The 18,858-nt window shown below is 36.7% G+C and overlaps 1 protein-coding gene across 1 annotated transcript; it reads left to right on the forward strand.

The window, feature by feature from the left end:
- The first annotated feature begins 4,051 nt into the window (after window positions 1-4,051).
- Window positions 4,052-9,347, forward strand: LOC149962089 (uncharacterized). Its single transcript, XM_090155706.1, has 7 exons — window positions 4,052-4,172; window positions 6,820-6,860; window positions 6,918-6,959; window positions 7,034-7,054; window positions 7,934-7,954; window positions 8,360-8,389; window positions 9,291-9,347. The coding sequence occupies exons 1-7, from the start codon at window positions 4,052-4,054 to the stop codon at window positions 9,345-9,347; spliced, it is 333 nt and encodes a 110-aa protein (XP_090011832.1).
- The last annotated feature ends 9,511 nt before the right edge of the window (window positions 9,348-18,858 follow it).

An 18,858-nucleotide genomic window follows, 5' to 3' on the forward strand; every position in this document is an offset into this window, starting at 1 on the left:
TTTTCGCCCTGGCATATTTGGACGATGTCTGGAACAAGAGTTTACCGCAAAGCGCAACCGGTACCACAGTGGCGTCACCGGCTAATGGTACTCGTCTAGGACACGGAAGACCCGGACCGAACTGGGGAGGGTACGGTTACTACGACTACTACTACGAAAGGTACTATCGTCCCCGAAGACGTCGCGTTGGACCGGACTATCGATGGGATTACGATGACTGTCGACAATGTCCTCCGAGGCCCCGACCTAGACCAACACGGCGTCCTCGACCGAGGCCCAGACCCAGTTCCTCTACTTCATCTCCCGATTACGAAACGGACCCTACGCCGTCTCCACAGCCTCCCACAACTACAACTACGACTACGACTACGACCGCAGCTCCACCACCACCTCCTCCTCCTTCTACAACAACACCAAGTCCGCCACCGACTTTTCCACCAAGGCCTACGGTGAACCCTAACCCTTACCCTTATCCGTATCCTTACCCCCCTTACCCTTACCCTTATCCCTATCCTTACCCTCAACCTTACGTCCAACCGCGGTACAGATACGTCAGATGTTTCGTCAGATCAAATTATTACGCCATGGGTAATTTCTTTTCGCTGATGCCACGGACCACCTATTGGAACAATGTCGGTCCTTGTTTCGTTGTCGGTAATGGTAATGGTGTAAGGTTGGGTAGCAGCGGACCGAACTCCACCAATACCAACGAAAAAACGTCTGAATAAAGGTTTCTTGTTGTGTACGAATTGGTTTTATTAATACGCCGGTTTCGAAAGCGGGTGCGCTAATGATGACGAATGTTTTTGTGATTGCCTACTTTTCATATTAAATAAAGAATTAGGTATTAGATAGGTTAGGCACCCATCGAAAAGGTGAATTAGGGAACTTGTTGGAGTGTAGATTGTACAAAAAACTACTTGTAATAATCAGCTAGACTAATACTCATATCACCACCTTAGGCTCAAGTCATCGAGCGACTTTATTTTAGTATTTTAAAATACAAAATACTCTATTTACACCACCAACTACGTTACCAAACGAAACGGAAAGCCCTCAAGCGTTATACCAGAAGCAAATGAACACGCACAGATAGCCCATTACAGTGATGGTTTATTTGGGATGATCGAAGAGAAGAACCCCAACGTCCACGGAGAGAACGAAGAACCGACAGTTTCATAAAGGACTATGTTATGTTTTAAACACGGTGACTTGTTTCTTCCTTTCAAGGTTTTAAATTTGTCATTTACATTTAGGGTTAGGAAGATAAAACACATTTGGGACATTCTGAATTTTATTAAACGTATTAAGTGAGAAAGAATTTAGTTTGTTATTTTCCACCGGTTATTTTATTACAGCCCCTAACACTTACTCTCAAATGTTTAAGAAGTTTTGATATTGCATTCAATTGAGCCGTTAAAATAGTTACGAGCTTGTTCTCGCTCTGCTGCCAGGGCTGGACATAAGGCATTAGTCACGGCATTTTACTACTTAAATAAATGTTCTGACTACTAAAATTATCGAAATCAGGGGGCTCACTAGAACCAATAAGATACAGGCTAATTTGATTTTTATTAGTGGGAAGGAGCCGAGGGGCCCGCCACTTCAAGGAATAATGTACAGGCACTGATTCCCTTATTCCCAATCACAGGAATCTGGGCGGGAATCTAAAATTTTTCCGTAATCAAAGAATAATCTTCGGATATGGAATCATAACCGAATTATGAAATCTTACAGGGTATAAAATTCGAATCATTAAATCGTCAAAGAAATCGGGAATCATACCAGAATCGTGGAATCACCTTGGCAATCAAACTCCAGTGATGGAATCTGTTTTGGTGAATCGTGGAGGATATGAATCAGAATCGCGCCTCTGAATCTTTGCTTCTTCGTCTATTTTTTCCTTTGTTGGCATCGTAGTTTACAAATCCATCGTGGGGATGGGTCGTATGCCCCCCAAGGCCGATGAGGAGGGGGAGGCACGTTTTATTTTGGGTAGTATCATTTTAAAGGGATGCGCAACCTAATTTGCAGTAAAATGGTAAAAGTTGAGCATAATGGAAATAAGTAGGGAACGCTGATGCTGGTGGAGGGATACAAAACATCATTATCAGACTTATAATTTCAAATGCTGCAACGTAGGCTGCGGATGCCTTGAATTGCAAAATATTACATTTCCTGTTCCCTTTAAATATAAACAAAGAAATAACCTTAATCAGAATCAACTAAGAGTATGTGGGATCAATTAGGAAATACGGAATTTACGTAAAATTGTGATTATTTGGAATCTTAGCAGAATCTGGAAATCAAGCAGAATCAACGGGTATTTGAAGGAATCGAAGGTGAAATCAGAAAAATCAGTTTGTATTACCATATGTAACATAATCACTCATTAGTATGCCATAGAAGCATTTTCTTTAATGAAACCTTGTTCACGGGATATGACGTAAATTACGTCACTTACAACTCCGTGACGAAATTCGCGTCATCGACTTTACTGATGGGAAACGGAAATTAGTGCGAATTCTTCGTACGTTTCTGGCTTTGCCCTTGTCAAGTTTAGCTCGTGCCTCGCGATCACATGATTTCATTTCCATGGTAACCTTTTCAATAGCGCAAGGATTATAAGAGTTTTTGCATTTTGGGTCCGCTTAATGTATGTTCCGTGTGAAACAAAGTTTCATTGAATTATTTCAATGGAAATGTTATACAGAGGCATACTTATGAGTAATTATGTTACATATGGTATTACGAAATAATCAGAATGGAATCATGGAATCAAGGCGGAATAACGGAATAAAGGATTTTGGGAATCAACTCTAAGATTCCTTGATTCTAAATCTTGTACCCCTCGGAAGGAGCTTATTGTTAGAGTGTGAGGTGGATTCGGAGCTAAGCTAAAAATCGGCTCAACCTAGTCATTAACTCCCAAAGAATAATGAAGTATTAAAACCTAGGAATTGGTTTTGGCAGTAGCCCAATTCCTCCAATAATAGAGTGGTATAAATTTCTTGACTACGTGAGGTACTATGGCAAGAAAATAGATGTAAACAATCGAATTAATTACAACGCTAAAAATTAACCGCTTTGCCGAAGATATTCCACAAACAAGTAAATAATAAAGAAATTTTAAATTGCAAAGAAATTTAAAGCTTTACGTTTTTACCTTTCGTCATAGCCAAAACGGAACAAGGTATTAAAGAGTGTTTCTTTTAAATATCTGTATCGGATGTAAATTTAATATTCATGAAACTATCTGTATCGAAAACTGTTGGGAATAAATGCATGAAAAACCACCTTTGTATCGTTTTAAAATATTTACAGCGTACACATCAGATCCGCTGTACCTAGTTTTTCACTTCTTTTTCTACTTTTGTAAATAAATAAAACACTTTCGTTTATGCTGAAATGGTTAGTCATTATTGTGTCAACTTATAAATAAATTATAACAGAAACAATATAAGAGAGCTTAAGCGCAAGTTAAGCCATTGAACTAAAATGGTGCTAAAACCAGAAAGTTAGCTACACGTGTAACCGAGGGTTCCGACAATCATAAAAATCCCGTACACTCTCGAGAAAAATTATTTTTGAAAACTTAAAATCAACTTGAGAATCCCGAAATCTGGGCGGAAATCAGTTCCAAAATCTCTAAATCAGCCTATTAAACCAGAAATCAACATAAAAATCGTACTCTGAAATTCAAAATCAGTGTCTGATTTCTGAAATCACTTTAAGATTCAAAATCCCGTACGCTAAATTTGTAATTGTGCGACCCCTCACGTGTACCACTAAATGAAACAATTAAGCGTTTTCGTATAATTTCTGTAACGTCCTACGTCGCGTGCTAAAATTGGGAAAACCTTTTGGAAAATCGAAAGCCCGATTTCAATTTGTTCACATGGCGATCTAATTAAATAAAATCCATTTCTGTCTTCGTTTCCTTGATGACAGTGAAGTCACGTCAAAACTCAATTAAGAATTCGCCCGGATGTCGCCATCATTAAATTCTGGTATAAATAGCTCGAAGAATTATAAACGATACTAGCTCAACATGAAGGTTTTGTGTATTTGCGTCGTTAGCGTGGCTCTATTGGTGGTCGTCCAAGGCGGCAAGGGAAAATGCGAAGATAAACAGAAAAAAATCGTGGAACGCATGTGCGATGCTGCTAAAAGTATGTATCCAATCGTCTCAAAGTAGATTTTAAGAAATGGTGCCATTCTGCAGGGGTATTCGAGGGTTCGGAGTAGTGCTTCCACTTCCAAAAGATCATTTTACCCATACATAAGCTGAAAAATACCCACTATTACCCAATCCAAATTTCAAAAATACCCTTAAAATTCCCACAAGAATCAAACAATAAAATGTAGTTAAATGATCACAGATTTTTCTTTATTTTTTTACAAAGAAAAAGACACTCATATTAAAAGGTAGGTATGCAATTCGCTTACTAAGGGACGAAAACAATATTTTTGTCTGCTCCAATCGGCAAAGCTAACAACCGAGAAAGAACTTAAAAAAGTCTCGACATAAGCAAAACCAGTTTTCCACTTACGGCCAACTTAATTACATTTTGTCAAAAAGGGAAATTATATTTCATGGTAGATTATTTTCAAAATTCTTAAATACCGTTATATTTCCCGTGAAATGTTCAAAATACCCTAATTTTACCCATTACCCTCAATCTCGAAAAAAAATCCCTCTCGAGGTCCATTTTACGTGAAAAAGGGTAAAATACCCTCAAAGTGGAAGCAATTCGGACATTGGCCTAACTCGCGTAGAAAATGTGTGTCAAAATCTACAAATCCGAAATCCAAGAATTTCCTTCCCATATACTTTATATGGAAAATACTTTAAAGGAAATGCCAGATTTTATGAACAATCCAAAATCCATTAGCCAATATCCGCCGCCTGCGCAGGATTAGTTCTTCCAACGGTCACGATCAGGTTATTCAGGTCTATAATTCTCAGATTTCTGAATATAATGAGATGGTCAGACCGGGTTTTATAAAAAGATATATATCTTTTGAAAAACAAATCCAAATAAACATAAAAATTCGAAAGGAGTTTAATATCGGAAACTTTAAGGTATACCTGAAGTCTGCTCACCGTCAGTTTGTCGGTTTACAACGAATTCATATTGGTTTAAAGCATTGAATTGGGAATAATACTGCTAGAATTACAATTACGATTTCGGTTGCCATGGTTACGCGGGACGTGTTCTGATAAAACTGTACGAAATTCATCTTTATAATTAGGCGGTAGCGCCATCTATATTTTGTAAAGTTATATGGCTAAAAATGAATAATTATTAGCTAACTCACCGTAACTTGAGTTAAAAAGGATCGTGTTGACAGAATAAAATTATTTTTAAACAACTTCAAAGGTTTGTTTGTTACGAGTAATCATACATTTCAATTTCGCATCAGATTCGCGAAAAAATTCAATTGCAATAAAGTTGCCACCACTAGAGACAGATGCCGCCACGGTAGAACGATATAGTTGATAAAGTCTCCTTATTGAACGAAATTGGTCCCGCGCCAGCCAGATTTAGTTGTACCTCTATTTATTCCCAACTCAATGATTAAGCCTTTCTTGGCCACATATTTTACGAAGGTATTTTAAGTAAATAGGGTACACGACGGGGTGATTTTCTGTTTGGACGAATCTATCGAAATAAATTTTACGGTTATATCATCTTAATGCTACTCGCATCTGCAATCTCGAAATAACTTCTGTAAAAAGACTGAATTTTAGTTTCGGTTTCCGACGTCGTGGCTGGGCTAAGTTATAGTTGGTATGGCAGTTGGCACTTTTGGCAAATCCATCGCGTTTTAGGTGCATAGTGATGATTGTTGCTCAAAGTCTCGAAAAACTTTGGTCGAACGTGTGAACGAAATCCGACGAGATAGTCACTTTAGTAATCAGGTGTACGAATCGTAGGTTATCACGGAAAATCGCTTAAGAAACTCGCAGGAAATCACCAAGAAAATGTGATAAATCACTGGAAACCACCGGTAAATCAGTGGAAATCAAGGAATGATTAATAACAAACAGTAATTTGGTCGAGGGGTAAGACACTCTCGGATGACTTGTACACCGAGTTCGAGTACTTAGTACTGTTAAAGGGGTAAGACACTCTCGGATGACTTGTACACCGAGTTCGAGTACTTAGTACTGTTAAAGGTACGGATTTTTAAGAGTACACGAACTCTTATTAGCACAGTCAGAGGTACGACAGTGTACACCGAGTTCGCGGAGTGACCAACCCCTCGAATTTGGTGTACAAATATTTTACGAGTGACTACACCCTCGACGAAATCGCAAACGAAAAGTCGAAAACTATCCTAACCAACAAGGTTAGGCAAAAATGTGGGTTCGTGTTAATGACTTGAGGACGTAAAACCAGAAGTTTAAAATCATATCTAATGCTTGAAAATTATTCATGTACGCCATTAAAATGAAACACGTACATTCGCTGGGACAAATAACTTTTAAATAGGAATAACATTTTCCGGATATCTACAAGGTATCAGTGCTCAAATGTTACCGACAGTTTTACTGCGCCTGAACGTGTAAAATGTAGAAATTACACTTAATTTTATAAGTAGCATATTTATCCGATGTTTGCCTTTTAGAAAGTCAGTAAAAAAATCAACGGGTTAAGAAATTGAGATTCTGAAACATGTAGACCTACACGAAAGGGAGATGGAATACAGATACATTTTTAACTTCTGGAACTAGAATTTAAGAAGGGATAAGCAACGCTACTCAAGTTCATTATCTAAATTATTTTCAATCTGATTTTTTTTAACTCGCAGTAAAAGCCAAAATGGAAAAAATGACCCCAGAATGCCAAAAAGTAAGTTTATTCTCATCAAATCGAAATGTAATATTTACGCGCTTTGTTTCCTTTCAGAAAGCCGAAGCATTCAAGCCAAAACTTGACGATCTCTGCGCGGTAAGGAAGAACTCGCGAATTATTATTTTAAAATCCGAGATTGAACTAACAAAAACATTCCTTTATTAATACAGAAAAAGGATGACTCCAAAGCAGTAAGATAAACATTTAACAGAATATTTGACGTAAAATTATTAAACTAGCAAGAATAGTTCCAATAAATCGAGCAACACATGAGAAGGAAGAATATCACAGGGGTAAATGCCATTAAAGGTTCCATTTTTAAATACGCGAAGTCTTAGTAGATGGAGCTACCAGCATCAAAACGCGGAATTTTTAAAACATCTAAAAAGTAAAAATTTAAGTAAAATAATAAGTCCACATATTGTATAATAATTACTTATAGATAAGTAATTATTATACAATATGTGACTTATTATTTTACTCTATTTACATGTATAAGTGCTGTCAATATTTATATTAACAGTAAAAATTATTTCACGTCGAATTTTTAAATTAATTAATTTAATTAATTTTACATTTTCTAAATAAAAAGTATTTTATTTTAAAATTTTCACCAGCGTAAATTGACGCCTCAAATACAAGAATTTATATTGAACATCTAAAGGCTTCCCTTTAAATGTTTGTTAACTTTGTTTCACTATAAACAATTTGTTTATTCGACAAAAATACTTGCAAATCTACGAAAATCTAAATCAAGAAACTTACAGGCTGTTTGATTTTTTTAAACACATGCATTTTCCTGAAAAAATATTCATTATAGAATTCTGAAATTATCACTTTATAATAATTCAACAAATAAATTTAAATGTGAAAATTGTAGAGTGTTCTACATTGAATAGTTTTCAGAAATATGTCTAAGCCGATCAAAACGGAATACCCTATATTAGAGAAATTTTTAATTTTTGGTTTAATTGTTTCTTAAAAATAGCTTTAAAATTTTACGTCACTATACAATTTTTTTTTCTAAAAAAAACTACAAATCTCTAATTTTGTTTTGATATCCAAATTAGTTCTGCGAAGCTATGCCTCAAGTGAGTATATTTTTTTTTATAATAAAGGAGTTTATGACTAAACTCTACTAGTTTGAATCCAACTGTCTTTAGTTATAACTGAAAACTATAGTTATTATAGAAAAATCCAAACGTTACTTACAATTTATTGAAAACTAAAGCAATAAAATGTTAGATCTAACTATTAAACTTATATATTACCATGGTATAATAAAAGTATGAAAAATTAAACTGCAGAAAAACTAATTGGTATAAATAATTTTATTAATAAAATTGTTTATAACATGTGTTTTTCTCTAGTTTCATTTTTCATACTTATAATAGTAGACCATTTGCGACAGTAACTTTAGGGTTAGTAGTTTCTTTAGTCATTGATTCGCGTTTAAGAAAAACAAAAACAATTATTAATAACTTGTGATATTTTAGTTCAAAACTGACATGAAGGCCGCAATGGGCGTAAGTATCCGAATCTATTTTGGCATTTAATTAAGGGACCGTTCACAAATTACGTAATGCAGGAAACGGGGACAGCGGTGGTAAAAGCCTTCCTAAATGTTACAGGGGTTAGGGTTAGAGGTCACTCATATGTTACGTCACATATCATCGTGGTATACCGGAATCTAAATTAAGTTTTTCTTATTTATAATTGCATGATTAGATTTCTAAAGGTTAAACATTAAAAGGAATAGAACCTCAACGCATTCTTTATGGAAGATCCCGAACAATTTGAGCGCCACAAATATCTAAAGTCATATAACGAAGAAGCCAATATTGGAAGTGTTGATGTTCCACACTAAATATCGGAAGTTGTATTCCCTTTAAAGCAATTAGTCGCGACTCGACGCGAAGTTGCTCTTTTTTCAACAGATGTCGCTATCGGCCAAATCAAAACAAGATGCTTACGCTACAATTTGACCCAAAATGCGAGACATAAAATTACCCCTCAGGTTGATTGACTCCTTTGTAAATTTTACGATAACTTAAATTATAGTTATCTTTTACCGTTAACCTCTAAAGTCCACTAAGTCGAGTATAAGTTGTCTGATTTTAATAATTGTAAACGGTTCCGATATTTTGAATTTAGCTTCCTTTGACATAAATAGATGGCACCACGCTCTCCACTAAAGTCGTTTTTTCGAAGAATCGGATAGATTCATACGCATCGATAAAAACCAGGGTCTTTTCATAATACCTGTGGCAATGACAGAGCCGACTGTTGCTTTAAATAAATATGCATAATTTTGATTTAAATTTAATAAATTTATTGCTGATCGCGCTTTTATAATTGAAGGGGCAAGAAAAGTAATTTGTGAACAACCCTTTATCAATTGTGTATCTTCACTGTTGGTTTTTGCAGGAGGAATGCAAATGCAAGGGCAAAGGCAAGAAGGAAGAGGGCGAAGCAGAGGAATAACTTCACCATTTATGTATCTTCTCAAACGATGTGTTTAATTAATTAAAAATAATTTTTAAGACTTTACCCAGTGTTTCAATTTAATTCCGAAAGTTATAATTTCTAAATTATGAGAGTGGATGAGAAAAGCGAAACTAGGCAGCTCCTTGAACAAGGGTTTAAAGAGCTTAATATAGATAATAAATAAATAATAATCAGCTAGGCTAATAGCCAAGGCACCACCATAGGACTAAATCATTAAGCGACTTAGGTGGTTTCTTTTCGCCTGTTAAAAGCTAGGAGCAACAAACACAACACCCCACACAAGGAGGACACAACCCGCCAAGAGGCGTACATTTTCTTGTGTACCTTTTTCATTGGCTAGAGGCTTTAGCGCCTGCTGCTGTCGGAAGGGGAAAATTGGGAAATTGTCTTTCCCCTTTCCGTGAAACGTTCAGCGTAAAGGCTCGTCCAATGAAATTAGTACACAAAACTGCGTTAGCGTGTTTAAAGACTAGCTGCGTTCTACTTGTGTTTGTTACTCCTAAAACGTTTTATTCGCCTGTTCCAGGGATCAGAATTATTCCGCCCCATAAACTATTCGCTTGTTTCGGAGTATTAGGGCTACTCTTTTTACTCCTTTTGAAAAGGAGGTATAAGGGAGTAAATCGGATTTTGTCGTCTGCTAGCCAGAATTTAGTTGATAAAAAGACCACCGGCAGCCATTTTGAAAAAACGTTTTTACTCCGACTTAAACTATTTGCCACCACAGAATCGGAGTAAAATTACGTCATAACGTTAATCTTCTTAGCCTACTCCGAAATCCCGGAACAAGTGAAAAGAAACTACCTATTATACTCAATTTATGACGTTTCAAAACAAAATAGTATCAAATAATTCTTAGAATTTCAAATAGTTTGATTAATTAATGTAAATTTTTTTCCTTTGTATCTTAATAAATTTGCCATTTCTGAAAACGAATGTTATAACCAATCGTAATCAACCCTTAAAAGCAGCTCTAAAACTACACAGTTTATAATGTGTTAGCAAACAAATACTGAGTAATTAAACATAAAAGCAAATTGTACCGAGGTTAGCGTACGAAAGGGTGATTTTAAAAGCCAACAATTCTTGCGAGGGATCTTGGGAAACCCGCGAGGTTGGCTTCAAAATCTTTACAAAATTTGATTTACTTGAAAAACTTACAATCCTAGTTTTATAAAAACTAAAACAATTGTACTAGGATCCGCCGACCTATGGTGCATTGACTAGGTGAATCCATTTGGAATGATCCACGAACGAACAGTGCCGTCTTTCCCATTGGGCCCGTTGGGCCCTGGCCCAGGGCCCCGAGTTCAAGAGGGGCCCCCTCAGGCCTAATACAAAAACATTCAATATTAAAAGTTTATCTTTAAATAATGACTAAACGAAGGTATATCTTCGCCCTATTTTTGTATTTCACTCAGACGATTTATGACGACGGGCGGACAACGTCGCCGCATTTTTAGTTTAAGCTTATTTCTACCCTCGATAATTTTTTTTCCATCACCAACAGTGTTTCGGACACAGCCTATTTTTAAATATTAGTAGTCCATAGTGGTTTGAATGGGCGCTTCAATAAAACATCTTCAAGGAAATTGCCAAGAAGTAATATATCCGAGAGCCAGGATCTGAAAGTTACTGTTTATTTGGTGCTTGTTGAAATAATGAAAACTTTTCACCCGTAAACAGCCTATCGGGTTTTTCCTAAGCCCAAATATTTATAAAAAAAAGCTAGCTGGCTTAGGCTGGCTAAAAGGAAACACTTGTTGCATACCATACAGGTGAAAAGTTTCCATTATTTCAACAAGCACTATATAAACAATATCTTTCGGGTCCTGGCTCTCGGAAACATTACTTGGCGATTTTCTTGAAGACGTTTTATTGAAGGGCCTATTAGCTGTTTAACTGAAACATTTCTCTAAGTAAGTTTAACAGCATTATGGACAGGGTGGGAAATAAGGATTTTTTTTAAAGTGGACAGGTGACCAGTGACCCACCTGGCCTAGAATAAATCAAGGATGATAGGAAGGGAGGCGAAGTAGGAGGGATGAACGCGCCAGCATCCTTGTAAGAAGTTTAGCGTGAACTTGGCGGGAAAATTTCGGGAAAATGGCGGCAACACGTAGCGTAGCTTCCGCAATCTTGCCGCCATTTTTCAGAAATTTTCCCGTTAAACTTCTTACAAGGATGCTGGCGCGTTAATCCCTCCTACTTCGCCTCCCTTCCTCTCCTCCTTGAATAAATAAACTGGACCACGACCAGTGCACGTCGTCTGCTACATTAGAATAGCGTTTTTTAGCTCTTAACCGTTTTTAATAGTTTGAATTCTAGGACTGTGCGAGTACTCGAACATCATCGATTACTCGACATTTTTTTAATTCGAGTACTCGAACTGGACTTCGAATAAGTAATTGGAAAATACTCGTCGATTATCGAGTAACAATAATTGCATCGTCGGGTACCCGATAACTCGATTAAGCTGCTGTAAGTTCAAAGATGGTTTTTGCAACTTTTTGGGGTGAAAATAATAAACGGTACCTACAAGGCGTAGAAAAAAAACAAATACTTTGAATGACCTTGGGGATGGATCACGGTTTTTAATACGTACTTCCGGTTTTTCTGCAATCAATATTATTAAGTTTTAGTTTCGGATGTCGATCGGCTGGCGTTAGAACTTAGGAGTCTTAACTTCCTAAGCAATATACGGACAGACGGTACATTAATAATTAAAAAAAATGTATATTGTTATTTTACTTTTAATTACTATAATTAGTCTAGTAGGCTAGTATACTAGTCTTTTATATCCCACTTCAATATTACTCGACTCGAATACTCGATGAAAAAATTTCGTAGGATCACAAGGGTTCCGAGAATTCGCAGCGCGGCCATCTTTGTTTGTGTCAAGAGTCTTTTAAGATAAGTAAAAAAATTAGTTGGGGTTCCACCAGAATTAGGTGGATAATTAAGGGTTCCATAGCAAAATAAATTTGGGAACCGCTGCCCTAGTGAATTCGAATTGGAATGTACTAAAATGCCGCAGCCGCCGTTACACAGACCTTCAAATCCAAAGACTAATAATATAACATTTCGACCTACCAATTTCAAAATATTTACCTCGAATTAAATGGTCCAGTGGACCACTAACCCCCCTCCGATTTAATTAATAAACTGGTACGTGCAATTTTTAAACTGATCATTTGCCCTTTGCCACCGCCTTATTTCCCCTGCTGATTATGGAACCGATTTGTTTGGTCGTGTGATTTCAAGAGTTTGTTTTTATAAACTTCCAAAAGAATGTAATACCTTAAGTCGGTAACGTCTACTATCATACACAAACATTTTTACATAGTTTGAGCACTATGGGATAATTGTTTTTCTCCGATGCGTTTCATGAATGGTAATTATTAATTAATTTTTAAATATAAAAGTATATAAGAATTATTTTTGTTTTTAACTTTTCTACAGTTATTTATTTCAATTCCTTGGTGCTAGGCCGACTTTGTTGCTTGTTAGGCCCATGCCATCGTTTCAGTCTCACTGTCTGCCACAGTGCCACCTGCGTTTAATTTAACTGTATTTGATATAATGGGGTCTAGGGCTAGCTATAGGTAAGCTCGATGTTGGAAAATTTGCTGGAAATTATTAGCCGATAGCCGGTGGGAAAATTCGGAGTACAGAAAATTTTCTGTAACGGAAATTCGGCACCAAGTTAGAAGAGATATTGGCAATATCTTAAACACATTGCCTCTTCTCTGGAGCTTAGGCTGATTAATTTGAAAAGTTCTGTTACATCTTTAAAGAAGTAAAATTAAATAAAGTGACTGAGTTAAATATTACTAAACATATTTTTATTGTAAAAATTATAGATAAGTTGTTTTAGAAGATGTTGTTTTATTTTATAGAGTATACATATAATATACGAATATATTTTATTCGTAGCTTTGGCTATGGCCACCATTTTGTGCGGGATTTTTTCTCTATGGGAAAAAGCATAGGTGACGTCGTGTCACGTGATACTGAAATCACTGTATACACCGAACTTTTCTAGACGCGAATATTTTAGGAACGATCTAGATTTAGGGGGTGCAGTTTAGAAGGTGAATTTGGCGGCCCCCACCACTTTTTACTATTCAACGGGGAGGGCTGGTGCTATTCCTAAAAATTAAGGTGGTTCATTACTCCCCCCCCCCCCATTAAAAGTGCCAGGGGCCCAACAGTATGTAAAGACGGCCCTGCGAACGAATTTAGTCACAAATAACATAGGGACTCATAAGGTAAGCCAAACTCCCGGCAGAGAAATTCCCAAGAACGGTCACGCTAAACGACTGGATCGCCACCTCGCGAATTTTTAAGGAAACAAAAATATAGGACAATATGGCTGCCTCCTAGCTCTCTGTTTATTTACGAAATTTTTTAATTTTTTACGTATAATGACGGTAAAAAAGTGTTTTTATGGCGACTGCAAGAATGATTCAAGGCGCGAAGTTGAGGGAATTAAATACTATAGGTTTCCAAACCCTAAAACACAATTTACAAATTTACTAATTGGAAAGGTAATTAATCGGTCTGTTTATAATATTTCACAATATTCGGTTTTCAAAATCGTTGTTAAGAATATCTGAAAAAAAAACCTATTAGCCAAGGCCTAGAAGTCATAAGCAATTATAAAAAAAATATTCTAAACACAAGGCTAGAAAGATTCATTTTATTTTCTAACTATTCCAAATTTATTATTACTAACACAAAATTAATTAATCCTGTATCAAAATTACTCAAAAAAACATTTTTTACCTTTTATTAGCGACTTCTCGTTGACTCGTTTGGACGTTGCCATTTTGTCCTAAATTTCTTACTCCAGAGAGCCGTGCTAGAGGGCCCGTCGTTAGTTAGGTTAGACAGAAAGGGGCAAACATTTCTTGCCTTATGAGTCCCTATGTTATTTGTCGATGGTCACACTAAGCTTTTTAGTTACATTGTGGTCAAAACATATTTTAACAATGGGTTCCGACTATATGAACCTCTAAGTTTCATTCAGCACAAATTCAATGTACACTTTCCGATTCATTAGTTCATTTAAACAGGAACGAAATTGTTTGTTTCTCAGATGCTCCTTAAATCCGTTCTGTTATGGCTGTTCTAATGTAGGCAGCTGTTGGCTCGCGTGGCATGAAGGGCTTTCCACCACTCGGCCACCTTATTAAAGGCATTAAAAGTCGCTAGATGACTTGGGCCTAAGGTGGTGTCTTGGGTATTAGTATAGGTTATTATTATTATTACTATTATTATTAACTATTAAGTTTGATTTTCATGAAAGCCTGATTATTTTGGAAAGTTAAAATTTTTGCTATTTGCTTCTGTTGACTATTGTTTTAAGAAGAATTAGAATATCAAGGTTATTGATTGATATAGCCAGACTTTAACTTAGTTTTTGTGATTCATCTACACTCTATTCACCAAAATGTTAAGCTTCATTGGAATCCTGGACAACAAGGTTATTATGGGAATGAAAGAGATAACACTGTTTCCAACGGCATGTTCATATGTGGCGTGCATGACCATTTTGATTTCAATTGTATTTTTTTCTACAAATTATAACGTCACACTCTGATATGCAAATTTCATAATACACTATTTAAATATTTTGAAGATCAAAATGGTAGTTTTATCAATAATTCTAATATCTACTGTTTGAACAGCTTGCCGATAATTTCGCTCATTGATAGAATTAGACGAAGTTAGGGAAAGTCATAAAAATGATAAATCGGCCATTTAGTTGGATATATAAAGAGGAAAGAGACCGCATTCGGTTATAAGGTTTAAACTTAATTTTATAAGACGAACTAAGCCAGTACGGATTTAACGAGATGAAAAACTTCGTGATATATTTGGGGATCTTAGCGGTAGCGTGCGCCCAGAACAAGGAATGTACCAAAGATATCTTAGACTACGTTTGCAGCGAAGATGGTACGATTTACTAGAAAATAATACCAATTAAAGCAACGATTTTTATTTTTAAAGGAGAAAAGATGAAAAAGGAATGGAAGGAGAAAATGAACGAGGATTGTAAAAAAGTAAAACAGAAACATTGACACGCACGTTCTGATAAGTTAATCATTAATGTTGGGATAATAGAAAGCCGATCCATTATTGAAGCGTTGCGCGGAGAGTTGTAAAGTTTACAAGGTAAGCTTAGATAACTACGAGCACCTGACAATTGGCTCAAATTGCAAAGTGATGCTGAACCTCAGAGCTTTGTCCATAGCACCAAAAGTGCCTTGGATTTAGATTTTGACTGAGTTTCCGCTTGTAGCTATTAGTCCTGTCTCACATATTTTTCCTGTTTTTCAAGGAGACCCAAGACTTGAAAAAGGTCTGCAAGTTACGAGAACCGGTAAGAGTGTTGAAACTCAACGCTAATAAATGGATTTTAAAATTAAGTAGTTATCGAGGGTGCACCAGCAAATTACGTATTGCGAGATACCCTATCAAAAAATGTTTGGTTTGAAACACGAACTAACGATAAATGTATTTTACATAGATTATGAAAGACATGAAAGAACAACTAAAGGTTCTGGTAAGTAGAAGTCATGTTTTGAATAATTTATGAGTCAGTATTTTAAAGTGTTTTATTTAAATGCAGGATTGTATTTGACGAATTAAAGCTACGACCAGCTATGGCTCTTTTTTAGGTGTAAATTAATAAAATAAAAATTTTGTGATACTGATGTTTCTAAAATGTTTTAAAATTAGGACTTATTTACTCAACGATTCATATATTCAAAAATTTCCAATTGATAAAGCTTTTCTAATTCAAACCATTCTGTTGCTAATTAACTACCGAGAAAAAGCCCAAAACCCTAATGCAAAAACATGATTTAAATTGTTCAAATAAAATAAACTAAACTAAACAGTAAAGAGAGGGAATTTATGGAAAGAGCACGAATTGTAAATTGTATTTGGTTTAGCCTTCCGAACACTACCATTGATTGTAACAAAGTTAAATAAATCTAAAAGGTAGGGTAATTTGTAATTTCGGGCATAATAGATAAAACATTGTTTGATCCAAGGCCTAAGATTAGAGAAAACTATCATTTAAAATCAGTTAAGAGTGCTATTAGTTAGACGGCTAAGGAAAACCATCGTAAATGATCATTGTCGTTCAAAAATCTAGAATCGTTTTAACTAGTTCAATATTTGACTCTGCTGCGCAACTATTGAACTGAGTGAATTTCACTAATTCTTGATCGACGTCGTAGAATTCAAACCATAAATGACCACAGCTACTGCCTATCTGATCTTCCATTTTCCAAGATGGCGCGCGATTGCGTTATATTTCAATCAACATAAATTTAGCGCTCATCTGCTCTAGGTGGATGGAAATTTTGGAGTAGACTGGGTAGGTAGGCTTGGCAACGTTAAACCATTGAACATAAAACAATATAGACATCTAGCGGAAGTAGTTTGAACTTATGAAAATATTTTCGTCTGCTAGTTGTTGGCACGCCACGTGTTTTTATAGTTTTTGCAATGAAACAAAGAAAAGCGTTCAATTTAATTTTCCAAGCACCCAACTATACTGTTTTTTCCATAAGAAGCAAGTCGGCCCAAGCCGTAATATTAGTTCCACATCAGTGTATTCGAGTGGGAAAACCCATACACCCTTATTAGACACAGGTATACAAACTAATACAAAAACTGTTGAGGCTACGTGATTTCTTATCGTTTGATATATAAATTGCCATCCTAAGTTAAAGAGTGGGTGCCGCCCACCCTCAGGATTCCCGGCTGGGCAAACCAATTTAAAAGCTGTTGAGGCCATGTGATTTCCTATCGTTTGATATATCATTTACCATCCTATGTTAAAGAGTGCCACCGCCCACCCTCATGATACGCGGGTGGGCAAACCAATACAAAAGCTGTTGAGGCCATGTGATTTCCTATCTTTTGATATATAATTTACCATCCTATGTTTAAGAGTGGCCACCGCCCACCCTCAGGATACGCTGGTGGGCAAACCAATACAAAAGCTGTTGAGGCCATGGGATTTCCTAGCGTTTGATATATAATTTACCATCCTATGTTAAAGAGTGGCCACCGCCCACCCTCAGGATACCCGGGTGGGCAAACCAATACAAAAGCTGTTCAGGCCATGTGATTTTATATTATCTCGGTGATTAAATTAGTATTTTCTTAGAGCAGATATTTAATAGGGATTATTAACAACTGCATAAATCATATTATTGCAAGAATGTATTTATGTACTAAGAATATGGCAAGACGGAGATTCTGTCCCCATGGTCGCATACTTTTCAGCTTAAGGGCCTGTTGCCAAAGTGCTAGGCAAAGTGCTAGCTCATTGAATTTAACATGTTTGATTCTAGCAAAGCAGACTTTTGCAACACGCCCTAAGTTCGACTGCTTTGGATTTTTTGGTCTCACCCTTTCAAGTAGACGCGAGCGTAGACGATTCCAATCTTTTACTTTTATTGTTCTATGAGACCAAATTGGTTTTTCCGATCACTCTCCCTTTAAGAGGGTTGGTCGGAGGGGGTGGGAAATTAACGGCACTGCGTGCGCGTCAAAGAGCTCTATCGAATGAGACCAACTTGGTTTTTTCGGTCACTTTCCCTTTAAGGGGGTTGTTCGGAGGGGGCGGAAATTAACGGCACTGCGTGCGCTTCAAAGAGTTCTATCGAATGAGACCAAATCTCTGGACCAACTATACAAACTATACAAGTTCGCCAAGAAGGCGATAATATTATTTTGTGCCACACATAAACGACTTCGATAAGAAAGTGCCACACTTATTTATTACTTCTGAATATACACGGTTTCGATAAGAAAGTGCCACACTTACTTATTACTTCTGACCATACACGGTTTCGATAAGAAAGTGCCACACTTACTTATTACTTCTGACCACACACGGTTTCGATAAGAAAGTGCCACACTTATTTATTACTTCTGACCATACACGGTTTCGATAAGGGGGGTCTAAATTGTGCCCCCTGTTTACCTGGCAGACCTGAAACTGGCCATCGGGAAACGTTGTGTAGCCCCACACTGTAATTCAAACTTCCCGCCACGCCCGTGTCACCCTTCGTGGGATTCCACTGGGTTGGGGGCGGGGGGAGGCGAAGTTTGAGGTTAACTTGACCCTAAAACGCCGTAAATATACGTAAGATAACCCGGAAAAAGGAACGGGAATTGCGACAACTTAACATGACAAATCCCCCCCGCGTTGCAAAGAAAGACTAGAAGTTCCGAGTAAAGTTTGTACAGAGCGGTGTGTACTGGTTGGTAAGGGCGTCGGTATTAGAGACAACGCGGCCAGCGGCTATCTGTGTTCGAGCCCCGGCGCCGCCAATAAGATAATTTATATAATTTATTTTTCGCAGCTCCATCTACCGTGTCGTTGGTTTCGACACCAAACAAACAAACAAACAACACTTAACGACAATCCATCCATAGCAATAGTCCCACTTCGATA

This window comes from Leiobunum rupestre, chromosome 1 (genome assembly GCF_980474605.1).
Source record: "Leiobunum rupestre chromosome 1, qqLeiRupe1.1.hap1, whole genome shotgun sequence".
Lineage (NCBI taxonomy): Eukaryota > Metazoa > Arthropoda > Arachnida > Opiliones > Sclerosomatidae > Leiobunum > Leiobunum rupestre.